The sequence below is a fragment of the Natrix helvetica genome (genome assembly GCF_964273705.1).
Source record: "Natrix helvetica genome assembly, chromosome: 1".
Lineage (NCBI taxonomy): Eukaryota > Metazoa > Chordata > Lepidosauria > Squamata > Natricidae > Natrix > Natrix helvetica.
The window spans coordinates 343,335,074-343,360,915 of record NC_138548.1 but is presented as its reverse complement, the minus strand read 5'-3'; the positions used below and the strand labels follow the sequence as shown (position 1 = coordinate 343,360,915).

Here is a 25,842-nt window from a genome sequence, read left to right as displayed (position 1 = left end):
TTTAGCTGCTGTCTCATGCAGCAACTGTTGGCAGTTGCAACGGTAATGAAAAAGTAACTTTACAACCAAACCTCGTATTTATGCCCCTCGCAGGTCTGTAAAGCAAAGGAAAGCTGAAGAAGGATCATAAGAACAGTCGCAGCTTCATTTAGCAACTGCATTGCTTAACAACCAAGCTGCCAGTCCCAATTGTGGTTGGTAAAGGCTACCCATATTTAGCACTTTATTAATATTAACAGGAGTTGCTACCTAGCAACACCCAGATCTCCTGACTGAGAGTCTTGGGAGCATCTGGGAAGAATGCTGAGCCAAGTACTGTTGTAGCAGTACTGAATCATGTGTAGTTATTGCATCATTTAGATCAGTGTTTCTCAAACTTGGCGACTTTAAGTCCTGTGGACTTCAACTCCCAGAATCCCCCAGCCAGCATAGCTGGCTGGGGAATTCTGGGAGTTGAAGTCCACAGGACTTAAAGTCGCCAAGTTTGAGAAACACTGATTTAGATAGTAATTATTCTTACTGGGAAAAGCTTGGAGCTCAGGAAACTATTTTTTATTATCACCAAAATTTCTCCGCATTTTTTTTCTGACTCTCTTGACGATTCCTTACTTTCTTTGACCACGTTACTTGAAACTATCTTTGTCTCTCTTAACACACTAAAATGTACTGTATTTCTAATCAGATTATCTGTCCCACACTCAAACCCTCTTTTCATCTTTGTGTCCTTTGCTAGTTATCTTGGCCTTTCATTTTAAACCATCAAATCAGTCATGGTTTTAATTGTATCTATTTGCTATACGAATACATGCATTCTCTTATCTGAAATAAACAAAAATTCACCAAACAATAATGATTCTCATTCATTTGGAGTCTCTACACAGCCCAATTGTTTTCTCTACTCCCATTTCATTCTCATCCATCCATTCATGTCAGTTAGCAAAATACAATTCCCAAAGTTGTCCCTGTTTCTATGCCCATCTCCAACAATCTTGATTATGTGCCATTAAGTCAGTGTCAGGTCTTAGTAACCACATAGACAGATGTTCTCCAGAATGATCTGGTCCATCAATTCATACCCCTCTTACATATTATAGCCTTTTCCTTCTTAATGAAATCCAAATCTTCAATCCCCTGGGTATATTCATTATTGCCATGCACATGTATTTAATCTTTCCATAAACAACATATCTATTGTCTTCCTTTCATTTGTTTGATTTCCTTTATTATCTGAACCTCCTTATCACTTCCTTAAGGGACGCAGTGGTCAGTGGCTAAGACGCTGAGCTTGTCTATCAGAAAGGTCAACAGTTTGGTGGTTCAAATCCCTAGCGCCACATAACGGAGTGAGCTCCCGTTACTTGTCCCAGCTTCTGCCAACCTAGCAGTTCGAAAGCATGTAAAAATGCAAGTAGAAAAATAAGAACAACCTTTGGTGGGAAGGTAATAGGGTTCTGTGTGCCTTCAGCGTTTAGTCATGCCAGCCACATGACCACAGAGACGTCTTCGGACAGCGCTGGCTCTTTGGCTTTGAAATGGAGATGAGCACCGCCCCCTAGAGTCAGGAACGGCTAGCACATAGGTGCAAGGGGAACCTTTACCTTTTATCACTTCCTTCTCTTGCATTCCGTGTCACAATCTGCCATGGTTGTCATTGGAACATATTGATCTATATGATCTACATGGCTTTGGGCAATCAAGGCTTTATAGTATGATGTTTTTCAGGAGGGAGAAAAAATGCTTTAGTCCCACCCATTCCAGATGCAACATTCCCTGATGATGATAAGAACAGCAACAGCCAGTTTAGGCACACTGTGGCTCGATTACCACAAAGCTAGCCAAATCCCAGTTTTGTCCCACATGTGTTTTTTTTTAAACAAATTTTTATTGGTTTTCAAATATATAGGGGAGGGTAAATAGGTATACAAAATTTTTTGGCAGCTTTCATACTGTTGGTAGAGCTCCCAGCACAATACTCACTTATATAACATTGTACAACAAATTCATAGAAGAAAACAGTAAACCAAATCTTACTCTATATTGTTAGTCTTGTGTTCCTTTTTGTCCCACATGTGTTCATGCTATCCTAGGCCAGAAAAAGTCTCTAATCTAGGATGTTCTACAAAATATTAGGTTAAAGATACCAATAATTATGTCCATGCCATTTTCATTTGTTTCATTATTTACAATAATAAGTCCTACATCAAAAGCAAGGTGTCTTCTCTATGGAATATGGAATAAAGAATGGTGTACACCATTTTATTGTGTCAGATTGAATTTATTTCAGATTGGGATTATTTTGGGAAAAGTGGAGGTGTACCTTTGGGGCTTAGGGGTGTGGTGGCTCAGTGGCTAAGACGCTGAGCTTGTCGATCAGAAAGGTTGGCAGTTCGGTGGTTTGAATCCCTAGCATCACGTAACAGAGTGAGCTCCCGTTACTTGTCCCAGCTTCTGCCAACCTAGCAGTTTGAAAGCATGTAAAAATGCAAGTAGAAAAATAGGAACCACCTTTGATGGGAAGGTAACAGGGTTCTGTGCGCTTTCAGCGTTTAGTAATGCCGTCCACATGTCCATAGCGACGTCTTCAGACAGCACTGGCTCTTCGGCTTTGAAACGGGGATGAGCACCGCCCCCTAGAGTCGGGAATGACTAGCACATGTGTGCAAGGGGAACCTTACCTTACTTTTGGGGCAAATTTGTTCTAGCACTTTCTGTGTCCAGACTTACTCTCCAGTTTAGAACAGACCTTTGCTAGGCAGAATCCAAGAATAAGTTATTGTTCATCTCTAGATTTTGGGAGAACAAAATGACTTTTCAGGTCAGGTAAGAAGTTGTACAAGGCAATGTGAAGAATATAGTCTTGTTGTCTGAGTGCTCTCATCATTGATTCAGAAAAGGCTAGTTTTTGCATATCAAAGGAAAATACTTTGGTTCAAAGAAACACATGATTTTCTAAACTTCAAAAAGTGGCATAAACACTATGTTAAAAAGATAGTATTACCTTTATTTAGATGTTAGTAATAAACCCTAAAATTCTACATAACAAATACAGCAACTTCATCATCATTACTGATGATGAATGAGGGAAGCATAGATTATTGCAGCAACATTCAGTAAAGAAATGTCTTGCTTCGTTGTTTTTCTTAATTTCTGAACAGAAAACTGGATTAGATTTTTATTTTATTTGAATGTATGACAATGACATCTAAAAGCACCATTACCTATCTAATTAAATATGACCTCAGAGAAGATGCATCTGTCAATTCGCAAAGCATCCCTGGCATGCTCTCAAGTTGCCATAGGCAAGAAGTGGGAAAACTGATGGAGCAGCACGGCAGCCACAATCAGAAGCACATTCCACGCATATCTTTCTCAAGGCTGTATCCCAGGTTACTTGCAACAGCCAGAGGGGCATGATCTCTACAGCCCCCAAAAGTGCTCCATTGGAGAATGTGATTTATGACACAACCTGGGGGAAGGGGGGAAACAGGGTCATAATTGGGCTGTAAATTACATGGGGTCAGAGCTGGCTTCACTTGGGTACATGCTGACATATTGCTCCTAATAAATAATTGGATTTCTTTTGAAGAAATTGGTTTGAGGCTCATGATTTAATTAGGTCATCCGTCGGAATCCTGACAGCACCCGCAACAACCACCACCAGAGGGCCCTGGGTACTAAAGCAGGGGAGCCTGTTCCCCACAAACTCAACCTCTTATTATTTCTAACCAGGATATCAAGAGGCTGAGCTTCCTAGATCAGCTGGGCTCTTTGCCATTGTGGGGCGCTCAGAGCAACCTGAGGTTAACATACTTTTGCTGCGAAATTCTGCATCCGAAAGAGAATGGCTTGGTTTATCTTAAGCACCTGACCGAAGTGAGAACTCTGACCTCACCTGCCGCGACTACTACAGCAACCAATAGTCAACCAATCAACCAACCAGAGCCTCTTGGTACTGTAATTGGAAACCATCCAGCTCAACCAGTGGAAATATGTTGGACTTTCGGAAGATTCCGTTTTAGCCTTGGATATTAGACATGCTGATTTAGGACAGAAAGACTTTCACTCCAACCCTCAAAGGACCATGTTAAGCTGAAAAACAAAAATACACGTCCCAAAGGTGCTTTTTCAGGAGGCAAATTGGACTTTCTTGTTTTTTTCTTTGAAGATGTTTTGCTTCTCATCCAAGAAGTTTCTTCAGCTCTGACAGGATAGTGGGCAATGGAAATGCTCTTCAAAGAAAAAACAAGAAAATCCAGTGGCCTCCTGAAAAAGCACCTTTGGGACAACCCTGTCCTGGATGGCTGAGAATCTCCAGAGACTTTTAAACATACACATGTGCGTATGCATTTTGTGAAGAGAAAAACCAATTAGAAAGCATTCAATTCTTACATGATTTGCCCTATATATACGTATATTAAAATGGATTTGTTTTATTGTGGCTTTCAAATACCAACCATAGAGATGCAGATGGGGTGAAGGGTCATACAGTATGTGCCAGTGTTAACCACACTAACCACATTATAAAAGACTGCAGATCAACTGAATGGGGGCAATTTAACCTACATTTAGACCTGATAGTTTTGTTTCAGATGACAGCATTACATTCTTTCTCCCTTGACTGAACTTTTAAAAGCTGCATGATAGGACTGTTGTCTTTATAGCAGGCAAATATTCAGGGGATCTTCTCTTTAAGATCTGCTCCCAGTTAGAATGAAGCAAGGGTGGGTTCCAGCAGGCACTACTGCCAGTTTACTTATGGGAGTGCTGTACACACTTGATTCGCATTGTGCGTGCATATGCAGTGAAGTTAAAATTGTTCTGCGCATGGGCAGAACCCAAAAACAAGATGGCGGCGCCTATAGCACCATCAGGGGGTGTGGCAGGCCTGGGTCTCTGCCAGTTCCAGCAACCCAGGCTGCCAAACCACTATCGGTCTGGCCGAACCAGTCCAAACCGTTAGGAACCCACCACTAGAATGAAGTGGCAACCCCAAACCACCCCAACGAGGCTGTCGAAGTGATGTCCCGGTGCTTGGAAGCCGTCGGGGTCTGGATGGGGGACAACAGACTTAAACTCAACCTCTCCAAGACTGAGTGGCTGTGGCTACCGGCACCTCGGTTCAGCCAGCTGATTCTATCGCTGGCCATAGGGGGCGAACAATTGCCCCCTGTGGAACGGGCGCGCAATTTGGGCGTCCTCCTTGATGCCCGGCTGTCAATGGATGACCATGTGGCAGCCGTGGCGAGGGGGGCGTTCCACCAGGTTCGCCTGGTGCGCCAATTGCGCCCCCTACTGGACCGGGATGCCCTATGCACGGTCACTCATGCATTGGTGACGTCCCGCCTGGATTACTGCAACGCTCTCTACATGGGGCTGCCCTTGGGACGCGCCCGGAGACTGCAGTTAGTTCAGAATGCAGCCGCGCAGGCTGTGATGGGGAGTACGAGGTACTCCCACGTAACACCTCTCCTGCGCGAGCTGCACTGGCTACCTGTGGTTTTTCGGGTGCGTTTCAAGGTGCTGATTACCATCTTTAAAGCGCTCCATGGCACGGGACCTAGTTACTTGCGGGATCGCATCCTCCCACATACATCCCTGCGGCCAATTCGCTCACACAGGGAGGGACTTCTCCTGGTGCCGTCCACTAGGCAATGCCAACGGGCGACACCAAGGAGTAGGGCCTTCTCTGTGATGGGCCCAACCCTCTGGAATGACCTCCCCCCCCCGACATTAGAACCACTACTGACCTCCGCTCCTTCCGGCAAAAATTGAAGACCCACCTGTTCCGATTAGCAGGCCTGGCATAATCACAACTGTCCCTCCTGGCAAATGTTTTATCAACTGGTTATTTTGAGGGGTATTGTTTTTAATATTGTGTCTATTTTAGGGGTTTAAAAACTTATATTTACAGCTTTGTACAGTTCTTTTAATTACATTTTAACCTCCTCCATGCCAACTGTACATATTTAATTTTTATTGTATTTTGTTATATTCTGCATGGACTGTACACCGCCCCGAGTCCCTTTTGGGAGAGGGGGCGGTCTAGAAGCATTAAATATAAATAAATAAATAAATAAATAAATAGAAGGCCTGGCGGAAGAAAGTCTAATAGCTTTCTGGATACCATGTGGTTCTTTAATATATTAAGAGTTCTGTCAAGGGAGAGCCAGGAAGATGACATTTTCAGCAGGTAGTTTTGGAGATTTTTGAGTGAAAAAAAGAAGAGAAGGGATATTGACCCCATCTGTATTTATGTATGTATGTGTTCTTTTGGAAAGCAGTGTGGGGAAATGCACAAGTACTCTCCTTCCCCTTTAAAGATGATTGTGTGTAGACTGAAGTTGCAGGTCTGATGTTGCTGGGCACTGCTCAGGTTTCCTGTGATTTGGAATTGCACCTGAATACCTCTTGCTTCTTGATCCAGAAATTGTGGCCTGCGGAAGAGTGGCTGCTGCTTCTGATGGGGGTTATTCCCCAGAGAGTTGCTTGCATATCATGAAAAGGCTTCTAAATCAGAATATAGTGCTTCCAAAAAAAGAGAAGCCCTTTCCCACATAAATTAGTCATTCAGGATTACAGTCTACAACATGGATGACAAATTTGCGGTGTCGCGTTGCCATGATGTATCGTGACGTTTTTCCCCTTCGCATAGCTGGAGTAGGCGTGGCCGGCCAGTTTGCCACTCCTGGTGTACAAACAAGATCAACATCTCAAGCCACAAATCCTATCCCACCAACCATAATAATGTCCCATTACAAGTTTAATTTTGCTCCAGAAGTTGTGGATGCTCCAACAATGGAGGTTTTAAAGAAGAGATTGGACAATTGTTTAACTGAAATGGTGTCGCGTTTCCCACTTGACAGGGGGCTGGACTAGAAGACCTCCAGGATCTCTTCCAACTCATATTCTGAAAAGACACAGGACTACCATGAAAAATTATCCTGGCTCAGGGGTGGAGACAAATATTGAAAATAAAGTTTAAAAACAAAATACGTATAGGGCACACAACCCATTCAGGATTTTTTCTTTAGTGTTTTGGATTGGGTAGAACAATTAAGAATAGAGGGGACCATCACTGCAATCATTGAATCAATTGGAGAGTATGCCATCTCTGGAGATGCCATTACAGTATGAAAGTGTTGAAGATTACAACTTTTGTGACTTCAATTCCATTGGTTCAGTGATAATGAGGACTGGTGTCTTCCAAGGGGACCCCTTATCAGAAAAATGAAGAGGCTACCGTTGTCCTAACTTGCTAAAAAACCAAGAGGGAAATTGTAGCACCACCCATACTTCAAATTCTGCCCCAACCCTACTCTTCCCCTCACCCTCAAGTATTTTCTTTCAGTCAATTTGGTTGGGAATGTATTTGAAACTCCCAACCTGCCATATGCTTGAGCACAAGACCCCTGCTGGATCAGGCCATGGTTCTAGCTAGACTAATTCCTCCTTCCCACAATGGATATGCAGAAGCTTCTGGAAAGCCTGACATGAGGGGCAAGACAACACAACCCCCCCCCCCCATTCCCTCAGTAACTTTGGGATTCAGTAAAATACCTTATTTTTTGGAGTATAAGACGCACCTTCCCCCCTCCCAAAAGAGCGTGGAAATGTTGGTGCGCCATATACAACGAATACAGCCATTTTTGGTCTCCCGAAGCTCTGCCTCCGCATCTCATTTTTGTGAAAACCAGGCCGTTTTTTACCACAACGGTGGCGTTTTTGCCTTCCCCCCGCCTTGCAGAAATCTGCAGTGTGTTCCCAGGGGCCGGGGAGGACAAAAACATGTTTTTCTTACTTAACTCTTCAAAATCTTGGTCCATCTATAGTCCGAAAAATATGGTAAATGTAATCATTTTAAAGCCACCAAATGCTAGAGACCATCCCACTGAATGGCAGCTGGTCTTGATTTTGCCAGTCTTGAAAATCTACAATCCATTGGTTTCCCTGGTAATGGCCACATTAGCTGAATACCACAAAATGTTTTGTTTGGGGGAGGCCAAACATCTGAGTAAGTGCACTTGCTTCCCATCCTGTCTAATCTTACAAATCTCTTCCATACCCCCAACTGTTTTCCTTTTCAACTTCTTCTTCTTGTGCCATATCGGATGTTGGCGATCATGTTGGCAATCCTATTTTTGTCAACAGCCACATGAAAAAGTGCTGCTGAGTTTTGTCCAAACCAGTCCCTTAGGTTTTGAAGCCATGATGATGTTCTTCTGCCTGGGCCTCATTTGCCTTCAATTTTTCCTTGCAAGATTAAGAGAAGTATGCCATATTTTTCTGGGTGTCGCATCACATGTCCAAAATAGTCTAACTTTTGCTTTTTAATGGCTTTGATGATTTCCTTTTGCTTTCCCCGGCGGCTTATCACCTCCTCATTTGTGATTTTGTCAACCCAGCTTAATACGTAACAGTCATCTGTAAATCCACATTTCAAATGCTTCTAGTTTCTTCAAGTGGTTTTTGGTCAGAGACCAACTCTCTACTCTGTAGACCAGGATAGAAAAGATGTAACATCTGACAAACCTGATTTTCAGTCTTAGGCTTATGTCATGACTGCAGAAGACTTTTATTTTGAAAAAGACCTTTTCAACTAAAGTGCCACAAATATTTAAACTCAGCTGCTGGGCCTGATGCCTTCCATAAATATTGGGACTACTACACATACATGAATAGGCTAGGCAACATTTCTGGATGAGCATTTTGGAGCTGGCTTCCAAATGACCTCCATGGGTTATATATACCTACAGTATGTCATATCCATTCCACTTCAGAATTGCCACTGAAAACATCCAGCAAGCTTGCTGAAATGATAGAACTAAACCACACAGCACGGCGCATAGTAGAAAAACCAGACTTACAAATGCTACAGTTTTTTTACTTGATTACTCCTAACCATCAACCAAGAAAATCAGAGATTTAACTCTATTAGTCAGTTGGGAAAAGGGGTCCTAAAACAGAAAAAAATATGCTTGTTTGCTTTAGACAAAAACAAATGGGGGAAGAGGGCAAGAGCAAAATCAAGAGAAGCATATCATGTCAAAGAGGTACCTCAAAAGCAACAAAGCAAATGAACTTCCGAAGGAAAACGTGAGAGTAAAGCAAAGGAAATTGGTTGGGGAAGCACAGGCCAATAGGATGAGAAAGAGACAGGGTTACAAAGACCTTTTACCAATACATCATCCATCTATATTAATCCTCTGATTTGGGGTTTCAAAGAGTTGTTGTGGATGTGCAGAATCACAGCATGTTTGCAGTAACTCCAAACTCTCCCTCAAGGCCAGGCTTCCAGTCCTCTGTGGGCATCTTTTCAGGAAGCAGCCACATGGCGTGAAGGGCGAGATGGATTCTTCCAGTTAGCCACCTGGAACATGAATCTGAGGTAGGATTTGAGGAAAGTACAGCAGCTGGATAAATAACAATTCACCCCCTCAGCAACTTGAAAAGCAACCCTCCCCTCTGTTTTCATCATATAGCCTTACAGACTTCACTGGTCACCAGGACTCAAGGATGGTTTTGCTTGAGGCCCTTGCCATCCATCCCCCCCATGCCTAGAATTCTCCCTGGTGGACAACTTCACTTTCCATAGCCTCCATCACCTATCTTCTCAAGCAAGTTTTCTCAAACCCCAAGCTTCTTCAGGTTTCACTAAAGCCTTTTGCCATCTCCCTTCCCCACTTCTAGAGGCATCATGCATGCTCCGGTGGTAAATGCTAGAGGTTAACTTGCACAGCCAGGAGGCTCTTCCCTCCCTCCCACTGAGTTTTTGTCCTCTTTCGTTATATTTCTAGCTTGCTCTTCTCGGGAATAGATTCATATTCTGCTTCTTTTTCCCCTTGCCCTCGTGACAATCCAACATTTCTGGGTATTGTTGCTCCTTTCCTTTTTATACCACAAGGTGCTGTTTGTCAACACTTCCTGGGGTAGGCCCTTCATAAATGTCACTCATAATTCTGAAACAAAAATTACGCAGCTGACTCAGGTCAATGCCTGAAACGGCTTCTAATTTTCTTGAAAAATGAAAAATGAAAGGCGGGCACCTCTGAATTCTGACTTGTTCTATCATCCATAGACTATCCACAAAGGTATTTCCCATTCCCGTATCTGGGTTCTTCTGGAACCTATCTATTGTCTACCCTCCATACCTTACTCCTTTTGGCCATATCAACCCAAATGAACTGATATCCCCCTCTGTTCTCTTGGTTAAGCAGATTCCACTTCCCTGCATAAGAACGAACCACTGTGAGTGACCAATCTATCAGAAATTCCTAGGTTAAAGCACCAAAATCAAGAGTACTTAGTGGACTGGGACTCAATAAACCAACACTTCACATAACTACAAGAGAGTGTTTCTATAGTTAATGCTGGAAAAGAAATCCAAATATTTCTGGGCGCAGGTAATATCTCTCCAAACTAGTTAAGCAGAAACTAAACAGCTAGGATTCTAAAAACCAAGAAAAAATAGGGAGAGTTTTTTATCCATGTAGCGCGTGTGTGTCCCCCCCCCCTCAACAATGTATCAAGAATGGAATAGTTTGATATTAAGATAGTCTCTAGATATTCAGGTTCTACTGTACCATCTAATTATGGTGGTCACTAAAATACAATTGGCCAGCACAAAGCCTCAGAGGTTTAGGTTTTTTAGTCAATAAAGCTTTTTTTTCTCCACATTCAAGAGGCTTAAAAATGCTTGTTTTCAGGCCCCCATGCAGATTTCCACACCATTTACTAAAGTCTCAGTCAGGCATATTAAGGTCTGGAGGTCAGCCTTCAGAATTTGTTAAAGCTTCATTATCCAGAGTTTCAAAAACAAAAAAAAAGGATTGTGAGGGGGGAAAATTGGTCTATCTGAGGAAAGGCTACCAAACGTAAAGATGAACAGTAAATAAAGCTTTTCCCCCAACCTTGGGGCACATTGATATGTACAGTATCGACTAAATGTGAAATAAAGTCATCCGCGTAGACTCAAAATCAGGATCCTCATCGCCGATGGACATGGTTATTATTGGTCTTCTTGGCAGATCTTCTTTCGTACGCTGGTGACAGCCATACCTCTCCACCAAGGTTTTTCTGTGGGCTTCCCATTGTCCTAGACATTTCCTAAAGCGACCTTCTCTCCCACCACATTCATAGCATCGGGTCCTGTTGTTAAGAGGTGAACAAGAACTGGAGTCTCCACAACCCCAGAACATCGGCAATGGCCTCCTCTTGCTGGGATTCTCAACCGTTAAATACTAGAGAATCCGTTGCCTTCACATTTCAGTTCAATTAAATGCTCCTTAGGGGACTCCTTAACATGGCACCGTTGATGCTTGAGCAGGTTGGCTCGGCGGGTGAACCCCTTCCCACAGCTGGAGCAACGGAAGGGCTTGGTCCCAAAGTGGGTCCGCTGGTGGATGAGGACTTCCAGGGTGGTGCTGAAGCTGCGCCCACATTCACTGCACTTGTAGGGCCTCTTGCCTAGGTGGCAGCGCTGATGCTTGAAGAGCTGGGAAGTCTGGCTGAAGTGCTCGGGGCAATCGGGGCACTTGTAGGGTTTCTCCCCCGTGTGGATGCGCTGATGCCTTTCCAAGTGGGAGCTCCAGGCAAAGCTTTTGGAGCAATACTGGCACTTGTGGTTCTTCTCCATGGCGTGACCCCGCTGATGAGCTAGGAAAGCAGAGCTGTCCCCGAAGCATTTGTCGCAGTCCCCACATTTGTAGGGCCGGGTGTGAGAGTGAGTCTTGTTGTGATGAAGGAGGTGGACCTTCTGGGCAAACTTCTCCCCGCAGATGGGGCAAGGGAACGGGCGCTCCCCAGTGTGCACCCGACGGTGGCGCTCAAGATGGGAGGCCCACACGAAGCCTTTCCCACACTCTTCACAGAGATGGGTGCGCTCGCGGTGGTGTCCCCGCTGGTGCCGCATCAGGGTCTGCCGACTCCGGTAGACCTTGCCACAGTCCTCGCAGCCCAGATGGGTCTTCTTGTGTTCCTCCAGCTCAGAGATCTGAGCGAAGCTTCTCCAGCAGGCAGGGCAGTTGTAAGGGCGCTCCCCCATGTGGTTACGCCGGTGCTTGGCCAAATGGGCACTCTGGCTGTACGACTCTCCACATTCAGGGCACTTGAAAGGCCTCTCTCCGGTATGGACCCGCCGGTGCCTCTCCAGGTGGGAAGCCCAGATGAAGCATTTCCCACAGTCCAAGCATTTATGGGGCTTCTCTGCCGTATGGCCCTTCTGATGGTTCTCCAGGGCTGAGCTCTGGGCAAAGCGTTTCCCGCACTCGGGACACTTGAAGGGCTTTTCGATCAGCTGGGCACAGCTGTGCTGCAAGAGGTGGAAGTTCTGGCTGTAGGCTTCCCCACAGTTGAGGCATTTGAAGGGCTTCTCTCCTGTGTGCATCCGCCGATGGCGCTCAAGGTGGGAGCTCCAGATGAAGCATTTCCCGCAGTCGCTACACTGGAACGGCTTCTCCCGAGCGGCATTGGCTTCACTCCTCTGGCGCCCTCTGCCGGCAGAATGAAGGGTCCTCGTACAATCTGAGCAGCGTCTCTCAAGGCTTTTTTTCAAGGCATGTCCACGCTGGGTGGCTTTGTCCTTCTTCACTACTGGGATGATCTTTGGCTGCTTGGGAGTTTCCCGTCTCGTCAAGGGCTTGACCTTTTTGGGAGCACTTTGAGAGGTCCCTGGTCGCAATTCTTCCATGCCTTCATCTTCGTCCTCCTCCTCATCATCATCATCATCGTCGTGGTTACTGTTGTTTAGCAGTTGATTAGCTGCTAAGACAAAGGCAAAAAAATTAAACTCCTGGCCAACATCACACCCAGCCCATATTATTCCAACTCTTTTAATTTGGTGTTTCATCACTGAAACATTCAAATTCCTGGAACATATCATAAGCATCACTTCATTTTTTAAAAGCATCTTATTTCTTCTAATGTTTCTTTATAAGCATCTTCACTACTTGTGAAAGGAATGCATATACCTAAAAAGTAACAAGTCACAGTATTTAAAATAAGGCTATAGAAGACTTTTACTTCTCCACCCATGCAACAACCATTAGAAATTTGCAAAAGCAAAATAATTTTATTTTCACTTTTGCTTATTATGTACTGATTTAATTGTGCTTTTGATGCGGGTGAAGGAGAGTGCAAATGTTGGCTTGAAACTCAACATTAAGGAAACTAAGATCATCAAATCAAATCAAATCAAATTTTATTTGATTAGCCGCACCCTCTCCAGAAGGACTCGGGGCGGCGTACAATTAAAACACATAAAAATATACAAATATAAACAATACATAAACATATACATATGCATGGAGGTGGTAAACAAATGAATAAAATAGCATTAAAATTTCAATTTAAAATCCCTCAATTACAATATAAAATACACAATTAAAAAACCCGTCAGGAGCGATATGATAAGACTATGATTGAGCCAGGCCAGCTACTTGGAAGAGGTGGGTCTTGAGCTTTACACGGAAGGAGCAGAGGTCAGAGGTGGTCCTGATATCAGGGGGAAGGTCATTCCACAGGGCTGGGCCCATCACAGAGAAGGCTCTGCTCCTAGGCGTCGCCCCCCGACACTGTCTGGTGGACGGCACCTGGAGAAGTCCCTCTCTGTGTGAATTGGATCATGGCGAATTGGATCATGGCATCCGGCCCTCTCAATTCCTGGCAAATAGATGGGGAAGAAATGGAAGTAGTGACAGATTTTATTTTCCTGGGCTCCAAGATCACCGCAGATGGGGACTCCAGCCAAAAAATTAAAAGATGCTTGATCCTGGGGAGGAAAGCTATGGCAAATCTAGACAGCATACTAAAAAGCAGAGACATCATCTTGCCAACAAAAGTGTGTATAGTCAGGGCTATGGTTTTCCAAGTTGCAATGTATGTCTGTGAAAGTTGGACTATAAGGAAGGCTGAGTGCCAAAGAATTGAGGCCTTTGAATTATGGTGCTGGAGAAGACTCCTGCGAGTCCCTTGGACTGCAAGGTGATCAAAGCGGTCAGTCCCTTTTGGGAGAGGGGGCGGTATAAAAGTTTGAAATAAAGTAAAGTAAAGTAAAGTCCTAGAGGAGATCAACCCTGACTGCTCTTTAGAAGGCCAGATCCTGAAGATGAAACTCAAGTACTTTGGCCAACCAATGAGAAGGAAGGGACTCACGGGAGAAGAGCCTAATGCTGGGAATGACTGAGGGCAAAAAAAAAGGGGACGACAGAGAATGAGGTGGCTGGATGGAGTCTCTGAAGCAGTAGGCGTGAGCTTAAATGGACTCCGGAGGATGGTAGAGGACAGGAAGGCCTGGAGGAACGTTGTCCATGGGGTCATGATGGGTCAGACACAACTTTGCAATGAAAAACAACAATAGTGCTTTATGTGCAGCAATAGAAAAGGAAAAAGGGCTATACAAATATTTTAAATAAAGAAACTAAATAAATTTGGCAAACGTATTCACAGCCTTGCTCAATCTAATGCTCTTCACATGTGTCAGACCACAATGTCTATCTTCATATATATACCATACTTAGCAATTCTCCCAAACTAGCAAATGTATTACTGCTGTTATAGCCTAAAGCACTAGAGGGCGCTAAAATAGAGGCGATTACCATAAGAATGGAGCACCATTCCAATGTTATGTTGGGCCAACTAGCCTAATCCCTAATTACAATAGCTACCAATTAGAGATTACAATTACAATTATATTCTGCCTCTCACATTTATACTCTCACCCACCCTTTTATCCTTTATTTAAGGAGGAAACAATTTTCACTGCATAGGGAATGTTTTTCTTGGACCCTCTGAGTAAAAGTAAAATTTCCACCATCTCCAATCCATTCCCACCAAGTAGCAGATACACCAAACAGACTAAGAACCACGGTCCAAGTTCTTGGGATACCCTGAGGCTAAAAGCTAAAGGAATTAAAAAGGCTTGAAACCAGGTGGCTGATATGAGCTTTGCAAACAGGAAAAAGAATTGGGGAAAATGGACTGAGAAGGAAGTAGAGTTGGGCAAACTCCAAGGATGAATGCTTAACATCAAAGGTGAGCAAATATGGCCCTCTTGCAACCTGTAGACTTCATGCTGGCTGGCTGAGGAATTCTGGGAGTTGAAGTCCAAAGGTCGTAAAGAGGCCATAGTTTCCTCCATCACCACCCTTGCTTAACATGGAGGGCAAAGGGAGTGGGCAGGCAACCCAAAAGGGTGATTTAGGATGTCAGCAGAAAAAGAAAGGGGGCTCCTGGAGAAAGAAAAGTAAAAGATACAAGGAAGGAAGATGGAAGGGGCAGGGCACAGGGAAGTTAATTTCAGTCTAGGACAACCATTTTGGGACATAAGCACAGCTAACAAGGCAGAACTGGAGTAGGAAGCAGTTAATAAGATGCAGAAAGTTACAGTGCAAGCAGAAAATCATGAAATAGCCTTTCCAAGGAAAAGGAAGCTTTCCCACCTGTCCTACTTCTCATCTTTTTTTCATTGACCAGGGATACTAACCAGGATCAGTAAGCAGCTGGAAGAGGTCTTCCTGGGCAGCTGTTCTTGCTCTCCCGCTCTCTGCCATCACATGAGGTTCTATTCTCCTCTCTCCTCCAGGAAGACAGCCAGAGAAAGACTGAAGGGTCTTTAGGCCTTGGAATGGCTATTTGTCTAATGGGTGGAGCCCACCAATTTTTTTTTAAAAAAAACCCTCCCACAGAGGAAATGGGAGGAGTCAAAAGTCAGGGGTGGGATGCAAGAGCTTTTGAGTAACCTGTCCCACCTGGACAAGTTTTCCAAAACTTGTATGTTTTTTTTTTCAAAGGACACCTGAGAGGATCCTAAAAAAGTTAGCATGTGAGTTGAGGGGCCATAAGGCTAGGCTGTGACTTCCTATGAGTGTGACAATGCCATCATAAGAGAAGCTCATTGACTCCAATGCAACAAGCTCCAGCCAAGACTTTCCCATAAAGGGTTAAATGACTCATCTCTTTTTCCTCTAGCTTTTAACACCCAAGGAATAGAGTTCTACTTCTCTGGGCAAAGCTAAGTAAAGAATGCTTAGGGGGTTAGTGGATAAGTACTCAAAAGAAATTTCCTGGGTGATTAAAAAAAAAATCAGTGACTAACTGGGACAAAAAATACTATTAAAGTTTGCATGAAAGTCAGTACACTACAAAAATTAAAATCCACTTCACTTCCAGCCAGCTTCTAAGTGGAAAGTCTGGTTAACTCACAACTAACCAATCAGATCTCTGCCTAGTGTGTTGTCAGTCTCCAGGTTCTGGTTCAATATTAATTGAGTAGATCATGTTTTTTTCCCCACCATGAACGTATCTGCCATAAATCACAGTCACCAAGCGGGGTCCTGAAAAGTCCTAGGGAAGAAGATGTTCCAAAGGAGTGGCCATGACATTAACATGTTCTCTGTCTCCCACCCCCACCCCCACCCCCACCCCCGCCCCTCTCTCTCTCCTTTCTCTCTCAACAAAAAAGTGCCTCTTTTTTACATCTTACTATGTGGGGTTTTTTTAAAAAAAAGCAGAGCAAGTTCAGGGGAATAGTTTTAGATAGTGGTTTTCTGTTGTCTTGATCTGTAAACAAGTTCTTAAACCTGCAAGCCAGCTTCCATACTCATTTCCCAACCTATCATTAGCCATGTTGGCTGGGCTAATGAAATTATAGCATACAGACCTATGGCACGCGTGCCGGAAGTGGCACACAGAGCCATCTCTCCGGGCATGCTAGCCATCGCCCGTTGCTCTTTCGTATTCCGGCGTGCACAGTGGACTGGGCAGCTTGTCTTTGTGCTTGCGGGAGCACCAGAAACCGGAAGAAAGCTGAGCTTCTGGTTTCCAGCTGGTCTTTGTGCGTGCATGCATGCCAGAAACTGGAAAACCAGGTGACCGGCATGCATGTACACACCGGAAACTGGAAGCTCATATGCACACCAGGGAACGGCTCTTGCAGTTCCCGGCACTCCCGCGTGTGCGTGCCAGGGAGCTGCTCTTCCTGTTTCCAGTGCACCCGCACGCACCCCCGTTTCGACACTAAGTGCCAAAACGTTTCGCCAACACTGATATAGGCTATCTGAAGGGTACCATAGTGAGAAAAAAAACTAGTCTCTTGGCCATCTAGGATAAATTAATTTGGCCTAGCTTTTGATGCCCTCACATTAGTGCTCACATTTGTCCGCTTTCTAAAAGGAAATTCTATCCTATTTTGTAAGCTCTGCCAACAAGGTGCTAAATAAATTTACATTTGAGAGAGTTTAAGTTAAAATTATTATTTTTTTCATTTCTAACGTATACGCAGTTTCTTAGCCCTCTTGAATGCTTGCTTGAGTAGAAAGGTGGAATATAAATCAAACAAATACCAAAACCATTGATATGGTATTTCAGTTCCATTTTTGTTTTGGCTAAACATCAATTGCAGTTGCCTAACCCAAACATTGTTTGGAAGTTACTTCCAAGTAAAAAAGGTGGAATCTGAACTGTAAAGACAGGAGGAAGCTTCACTTGATTACTTGGATGGGTTGTTCAAATCTATATGAACTAGAACATCCAATTTACATGTATGTAGATCTTGGAAGAAATTTTTGGGCAGCCTGAAATTGCAATCCAATATTCTAGTATTTGCAGATGTGAGTCTTGTATAGAACGGGATTAGAAGTTTCCAAGGCTATAATGGGGGAGAATGTGTGATTGGAATGCAGAAAACGGTCTTGATCTCTGTAAAATGAGATGTTAGATGGAGTCAAATGAAGGGAACCAAGATCCATTTGGCTTTTGGAACAACTCATCTCAACTCTGGAATAACCAGGCAGGGGATGGGCTAACTCCAAACTTAATTAAGTTCCTCAACCTCCTTCCTTTCTACTCAAAAAACCTGACCATTGTAGCTACATTAGCTAGAATTTTGCATTTGGAATGACACAGTCACACATGGGCAACATTGCCTATTCAAGGAGAAAGCTTTTTATTTTACTAACTGCAGATTATGCAGAAGAGATAGTAATATGAGCCAGGACCAGAACCTGCTAGTAAGATTCAGGGAAGTTACTGAACTGTGCAGGTTCATTAAGCAGATTCTTTAGAAGTCCCACGTAACACCGCTCCTGCGCGAGCTGCACTGGCTACCTGTGGCCTTTCGGGTGCGTTTCAAGGTATTGATCACCATCTTTAAAGCGCTCCATGGCATAGGACCTAGATATCTGCAGGATCGCATCCTACCACATACGTCCCTGCGACCTATTCGCTCACACAGGGAGGGACTCCTCCTGGTGCCGTCCGCTAGGCAGTGTCAGCGGGCGACACCTAGGAGTAGGTCCTTCTCTGTGATGGGCCCAACCCTCTGGAATGACCTCCCTCCCGACATTCGAACCACCACCGACCTCCGTTCCTTCCGTCAAAAGTTAAAGACTCACCTATTTCAATCAGCTGGCCTGGCACTTTCTTAGTTTTACCTCCCGGGGATTTATTTTAATTGGGTTTGGGTTTTTAATTGGGGATGTTTTTTAGGGTTTTAGAATATATTTATTTCTTGTACAGCCTATCTCCTCCATCCAAATGTATTTAATTGTTTTATGATTGTATTTTTATCTGCATTGACTGTACACCGCCCCGAGTCCCTTTTTGGGAGAGGGGGCGGTCTAGAAATCCAAGAAATAAATAAATAAATAAATAAGAAAAGTTAATAGTAGTACGTGCTGAATCAATGAAGTGGACAAAATCATCTTTTTTGTTCTATCTTTGCCACCTTCTTATTGAAATGAGCAAAGAGCAGTCAGTATGGAGTTCCATATATGGACACACACTTCCAGCAGTGGTGTATTAACCATTAAGCAGATTAAGCAGGTGCTTAGGGCACCAGGTCCAAAGCGGGCACCACAAAGTTGAGAAAGAAAAACACTGATGAAGATTTGTACAGTATGTACAAAGGAGGGGGGGCACCGGATCTATCAGTGCTTAGGGCACCGGTGAGCCTTAATCCGCCACTGATTCTACTGTTTCCAGCGCCACAACCCCACACAAATTGCTTGTTATTGCCAATTTCATTTGGCACACGGAGGCATCAGCTATCTCCTCCAACAAGGCATCCAAGAAGGCTGGGATTCATAGGCATCTGATACAAATTACAGGGACAAAACAGACCTTGTGACATCAAGATGCAAACTGTAAGCTTTCCTACTTGCATCCTGACATCAGGACCGAAGTCCGTGGCAGGTATCACAGCAAACATTTCATCATTCCTCAGCCAGCACGATCACATCTGAAGACCAACAAAGTGAGGAAGATGATCCAAGGGGAGGAGGGAAGGGGTAGAAGGACTATTTGATGTAAAGAGCTAACAAGCTCCAGTCTGAGTCACCAAAGGTACAAATTCTTTACTCTTCCTACACCATCCGCAAGTAAATCAAACCAATGGTGCAGAGGCAATGTACACATGTTGGACTTGGATTTCTAGCTCAGCAAGTCTGAGAACTGCTTGGAATAAAGCCTGTTCGGCACGTCTCTCCTAAGATGCAATGATGTACACAATGCTTTATGCATCCCCCCCAAAAACGTGCCCTGGATTCTGAACAAAGCCTCAAACAAAACTTAAATTAAAAAAAAATGTGCCTGAAAATCCAAAACTGATAACTGTTCAATTAAACTGAGCGTAAGCCACCCGTGGCTCCCTCGCCCCTCTGCTGCAGCTCCCCATCAGGTGATCCCATCACGTTTCCCACAGAAAAGAAAACACCAGGAGCCACAAAACCTGGTTAGGCGTGACTGTGTGTGTCTGTGTGTGTGTGTGTGTGTGTGTGTGTGAGAGAGAGAGAGAGAGAGAGAGAGAGAGAGAGAGAGAGAGAGAGAGAGAGGGAGCGAGAGATGTGACTGGGTGGGAGTGAGTGATGTTGACTTGGCCACGCCCACCCAGGTTTTGTGGGTCCCGGTGTTTTCTTTTCTATGGGAAATGGGTCCAAAATGGCTCTTTGAGTGTTTAAGGTTGGAGACCCCTGAATTAAACCTTAGCTGGGCTCATGCGTAAGAAGTTTATCCTCTTTTTTCAATGATGGGCAGTAGCATGCGTTTGGCACGCATGCATGCAAAGCAAACAGGTAGCGAAGTGAACCGGTAGCAGACTAAATGGGCTGACTGCAGCCCGGGGACCCGTTTCACATCACTCTCTCAATGCAAAAGCAATATAATAAGTCACTCTTCCTTCTGCAGAATCCTGACATCAAATGAAACAACATTCAGCCTGAGGCATTCTTATACACACAGGAGCCTTGGAGGAGTAGCCAGGAACAATTTGTATGTTAGAAGCTTTGTCACTCTTCAACACAAGTGCTAGGGCCTCTTCCAAATCCCAAATGTTTTCTACCTATCCCTTTTATCCTTGTAACATCCTTATGAGACTAAGCTGAGAAACATGTAATAATGCCCAGCTCACTTTATATTGAGTAGAGATCTGGAGGGGGTGGGGGAGAAGTAAGTGAGATGGTTTATTTAAATATTTCCTTAGGGGGATCCATACACCTTTGTCTTAAGAACAGTGAGAATTCTCAGCTCTTTCCTCGCATGTCTTACCAGTTAAATGCTACTGATGGCATTTAAGGACCGTCTTTATTAGACCTAAGAAATCAAATACAAATATGAGCAAACAAGAACAGTGACTCCAAAACAGAAGAAAAGGGAAGGTGTATTCTTACCAAGAGACATCAGTGTCTCATAGCTTTCTTGCATAACATCTCGATACAGAGCTTTCTGACGCTGGTCTAGATACACCCATGGCTCCATGATACCAACAGTGTTCTCAGAGGCTTACCAGCACCTGTCAAAAACAAATTAAATGTAATGGATTTCATTGAAGTAGACTTCCTTTACTTGGAGCCCCTCCCATCATATTTTGCAGCCCAGCTGCATTTTTTCACATATTTGATCTGGTCCCTCATACTTGTAGCAGTCATTGCATCCTATTGGATCAATGTTAACAAAATATTCCATAAGCATAAAGCATATTTTATCTGATTCCAGCTTGTTTGATTTAAAAAACAAAACAAAACACAAAATGAAAGCAATAATGTACAGCAGTAGCCACATAAAAACAGCAACAGCTGCCCTAGGGGTTTGGGGGCAGGACAGGAGTAATTGCCTCTCCATGCCAATAAAACTCATCACCATAAATACACAGAGAAAGAAAGCTTCCCCTTACAACCAGAAGCAGAGTTTCCCATACAAGGCCCCAGGACAAAAGCCCACTTGAAGTGCTTTTCATGCACCAGACTCTTGCAGGCATCTGGGGACCAGGTCTTGGTTGCTCTTGGTTTCCATGGCTTCCAGTTTCAATACAGAAAAGGCTTCACAGCCCTTTAAGGACTTTTACATTATAGGCTTACATTGATTCCATAACTGTTTTCCTCTCTCAAAAAGAGACCCTGGATGTTATGCTTCCAAGGACATTGGGGGAAGAGGAGGGGGGATGACTTCCAAGAATCCCCAGGATCTGCCAGACTTTTCCCCAAAAAGGGAAAGCTTCCTCAATCCTCTCCATTCCCCACCCCCAGCAGTTTAGTGTAGCACTAAGCTACAAAGCAAGGGATCCTGAGTTCTAGTGGTATCTTAGGCACAAAGGCAGCTGGGTGACCTTGGGCGAGTCCCTCCCTGTTAGCCCTGGGAGGAAGGCAGGAAGGGGAGCAAACTATTTCTTAAAAAAATAATGCCAAGAATTCTGTTATTGTCTGATTCTGTAAGGGTCTCCTGCTTGAGCAGGGGGTTGGACTAGAAGACCTCCAGGGTCCCTTCCGACTCTGCTATTCTGCAATTCTGTAAAATCGGCAGGGAACTGAAGCAAACCCATTCCCCTGGGACTACAGCTAGTGATATCTGCAGGGTGTTTTTTTTAAACATTCACCACAGCTTTCCTTTCCCAGCTTGGTTCATTTCATCTCTCAGAGGCAGCTTTAAAACAATCCTTTTTTAAAAAAATCTACCTAGCTGTCCAGAAGCAGCCGAATGTTCACCTCCCTCCAGGAAGCAAAAGTGCTCTGCTAACAATGTATGTGAACCTGATGGCTATTTTGAACTAGGCTTCTGTCCTTGCAGATTCCTGCAGCCCCCTGCAGCAAAGAGGCTGGCTTTGTGAGTCTTTTTAGCAAATAGCCTGTCTGACTGCAGTCAGCAGGTTCCTAAGCAATGCCCTGCTCCGAACTTAAATTCTCTCATATCAAAGTTCATTCCCAGCACCTCAGCAAGTCCTGATCCAGTGCTAAATAATGGGTAGTTAGCTTGCTGGATCTGACATGCTTTGAATCGGGTTGAAACGAGACAAAAATCTACACCGGCATTCTGACTTTGAAATTGTATGCCTGGGCTTTTATAAATCCTCTTGGTACTGAACAGGTCTGCCTTTGTATCATAAGCTACTGTGAGAAAACCCCGTAGTTTTGCAAAGGGGCTAGAAATACATTTAAAAAGAAAGAAATTCATTCAGCCCTGGAAGGAAATTTTAAGCCATTCTGTAAGATCTTAACGCAGATCTGTTCAGGGATTAGTCCTATTGAATCCAGCTATACTTAACCTCCAGATAAGTGCACACAGAAATACAACCTCTTTGCAAGGCTTCTTTTATTATTTAAACACAAAAGGTGTTTTATCTAAATGACCACGCCTTACTGTGGTCATTTGTCCCAATCATATAGCCTTTGAACACAAACTCAGCTTCTTCAACATTGCAGAGTGATGCTGTCATTTTTTATCGCAGATCTGTGCAAGTGTAACTGTACCATTTTATCAACAAATCAAATGTATACAAGAGTATCGATAATCATTTCAGGCCAGTTTATTGATTTGTTCAGCCACCCAGGAGATTTAGGTGGCAAGATGCAATAATCTCAGGATACAAGAGATGGACATCCCCAGAAGTGGCAGGAAGATAACAAGGGAAGAAACAAATGCAATGCCTCTGCACTTATGTATATTCAGGATGCTATTACTGTAGTTCAAAAAACAGGCCCATGCCGTGTGTTTTTCCCCAATCACATTAAATAACAATGTAATAAAATAACCTCTGCTCCTGAATATACATTGAAATATGCCACTTGCTCCTTAATCAAGAGGTGACTTAGAATATCGACGTCCTGAAAATTAATTAGGGGTGTATGCCACTGCAATATATATATATATATATATATATATATATATATATATATATATATATATATATATATATATATATATATATATATATATATATATATATATATATATATATATATATATATATATATATATATATATATATATATATACATACATACATACATACATATTGCAGTGGCATACACCCCTAATTAATTAATATATATTAATATATATATATATATATATATATATGACCCCATCCGGGAGCAGCAAACTGGCCCCCAAATCTGATCAGCCTATGCCTAAAAGGTCTTGTATTAGGTAGGGGGAGGGGGGCGGCAATACAATGCACGGATTGACTCTTTGGTTTAAAAAGGACAGAAAAAGAAATATCCCCCTCTAAGTGCAGCTCTTTCTCCGCTACCCTCCTCAAGGGCCCCTGTCTCTCTCTCTCTCTCACACACACACACACACACATCCCAAGAACGTCCCACCGATGCTCAATTGGGGCTCTCTTCTTTCCAAATAACCACCACGGCATTGGTTTTATTTCGATCAGTGACTCTCCACCCTCCTACCCAACACACACACACACACACACACACACGCACACACACATCACCCGAGGCGAGGGACATTGGGACCAATCCCTGCAAAAAAAAAAAAATCCTCCAGGCCCGGGTGCCGACGGCCCCTCCCCCCTCCCCCAGGATTTGCCTTGAATATCACCTGCAATCAGCCTGCGGTGCAGCTCCAGCAAGTTTGCAGGTGGGGCGGGGAGGGGGGAGTCCCTCTCTTGCGGGGGGGGTGGGGGGAGGATCGGCGGCGGACACAGCGGCAACCCTTTAAGATGAATCCGGATGTGCAGCGGCGACTGAGCCGCCAAACTCCGCCTCTGTAAGTGGGGCTGCCGAGCGGCGTCCACGGCCGAGAAAGGAGCAGCTTCCCCTTCTAAACAGGAAGAGGAGCCCTCTGGCGGGCACAGCCCACATCGGGGACCCTCGAAAGGTGGGTCCCCATCGGGGGTCTCTGAAAGAGTTTGAAGCCCGGACCGGGATTGATTGGGTGGGGATTAGGTATACGGCCAGCCAGGTACCTTGAACCCTTAAAAGTCTGTAGGCGCGCAACTCCATCCTCTTCTGATCTTTATGTGACACTTTCCTGCCTTAAAATGTGGTGGTTTTATTTGTTTATTTCGTCAAACATGTGTTAGACGACATATATATCAGTGGTGAAATTCAATTTTTTTTTTTACTACCGGTTCTGTGGGCGTGGCAGGGGAAGGATACTGCAAAATCTCCATTCCCTCCCCACTCTGGGGCAGGCCAGAGGTGGTATTTGCCGGTTCTCAGAACTACTCAAAAGTTCCGCTACCGGTTCTCTGGAATTTGTCAGAACCTGCTGAATTTCACCCCTATATATGTATAAACATGGAATGGATACGAATAAAAAAGAAACATTAGGACAGGGAGGTTGGTGCACTTATGCATGCCCCTTACAGACCTCTTAGAAATGGGGTGAGGTCCATGGTAGACACACTAACTCTAAGGTTAAAGTTATGGGGGTTTGGGGAAGAAACCACTGAATCAGGTAGAGCAGTGTTTCTCAATCTTGGCAACTTTAAGTCCTGTGGACTTCAACTCCCAGAATCCCCCAGCAGGACTTAAAGTCACCAAGGTTGAGAAACACTGAGGTAGAGTATTGCAGGCATTGACCACTCTGTTGCAGAAGTCATATTTTCTTTGGGGTCCAGCGGGCTCTGCCTGCACAGCTTTTGTGAATCAGCATTCTTTCTTGGCAGTAAATGAAGCTGATGTCAGCAGAATTGCTATTTTAGGCATGCCGTACAGGCTGGGTCACAATTCTTACTACAATGGACTTTCAGGGTCCCCATTGTGTTAGACTGCGCTGCTGGGCTGGGACTGCAAAGCCACCTCTGTGTACACAGATGAACTGCACAACAGTGTGTCTTCTTTGAACCCAAAGGACTGTCAAGTATACATAAATAAGATCAGCAGGTCCATTTTATCCCATGTATGCGGTTTCCCAAACACATGAAAACTCGGTGGGGTGGGGCACACAGTGGTGTCAGCCTCATACCCCATGGACACCACGCCCACATAAAGGATAAAGTATACAGAGGTGTCCCTTTGGATATACTTGAGTGCAAGAACCAGAGGGTCTCCACAGGTAGGAGGTTAAAACCCCAAGATGATGCATTCAAGGCCCTGTCCCTTTTTAAAATGCATTGCCATCTTAATTTTTTTGACACAGAGACACCTTTTGAAAGATCTCTGAAGAATGAGGATCCTTATACAGGTAGCCTTCAATTTACGACTGGTTGCTTAGTGACTGTTTCAAATTATGACCCACCTGGCAAAGGGGACTTAGAGCCAGGATTTGATGTTGTGAGAGTCAGGCCCCCTCTGTAATCACATGACCATGCTTTGGGTGCATTTATGATAGTGTTTAACAATGGTTTTACATGTTCAGAGAGGTAGAAGCACCGTCAATTCGGGTGTCTGGTTCAGGGTCTTTGCAAATGTTCTTTTTTCCTGACTGCAGTCAGTTACATGGAGCCTGAATTCTGATCTGACTTCTCTTTCTCCTTTTCACCAGTGTTTCAAGCCTTTTTATCACTCTCTTGGTTACTACTACTCCAACTCCCATCATTTATAGGGTTTAGGGTTTCCTGCCTAGGCAGGGAGTTGGACTAGAAGACCTCCAAGGTCCCTTCCAACTCTACTATTGTAT

General features: G+C 44.1%; 1 protein-coding gene across 4 annotated transcripts; it reads right to left on the bottom strand.

The window, feature by feature from the left end:
• Positions 1-8,867: 8,867 nt before the first annotated feature.
• LOC309383601 (uncharacterized protein) lies at positions 8,868-23,955 on the bottom strand. Of its 4 annotated transcripts, none has more exons than XM_081936350.1 (3): positions 23,818-23,955; positions 20,658-20,779; positions 8,868-12,759 (listed from the first exon to the last, which is right to left on the bottom strand). In XM_081936350.1, exons 2-3 carry the CDS (start codon positions 20,743-20,745, stop codon positions 11,231-11,233), a joined length of 1,617 nt encoding a protein of 538 aa, XP_081792476.1. In that variant the 5' UTR covers positions 20,746-20,779; positions 23,818-23,955; the 3' UTR covers positions 8,868-11,230. The 4 variants fall into 4 exon arrangements, with proteins under 4 accessions (XP_081792476.1, XP_081792477.1, XP_081792478.1 ...); XM_081936351.1 differs by having other exon boundaries at positions 8,868-12,756; XM_081936352.1 differs by lacking the exons at positions 20,658-20,779; positions 23,818-23,955 and adding an exon at positions 15,479-15,642.
• Positions 23,956-25,842: the final 1,887 nt, after the last annotated feature.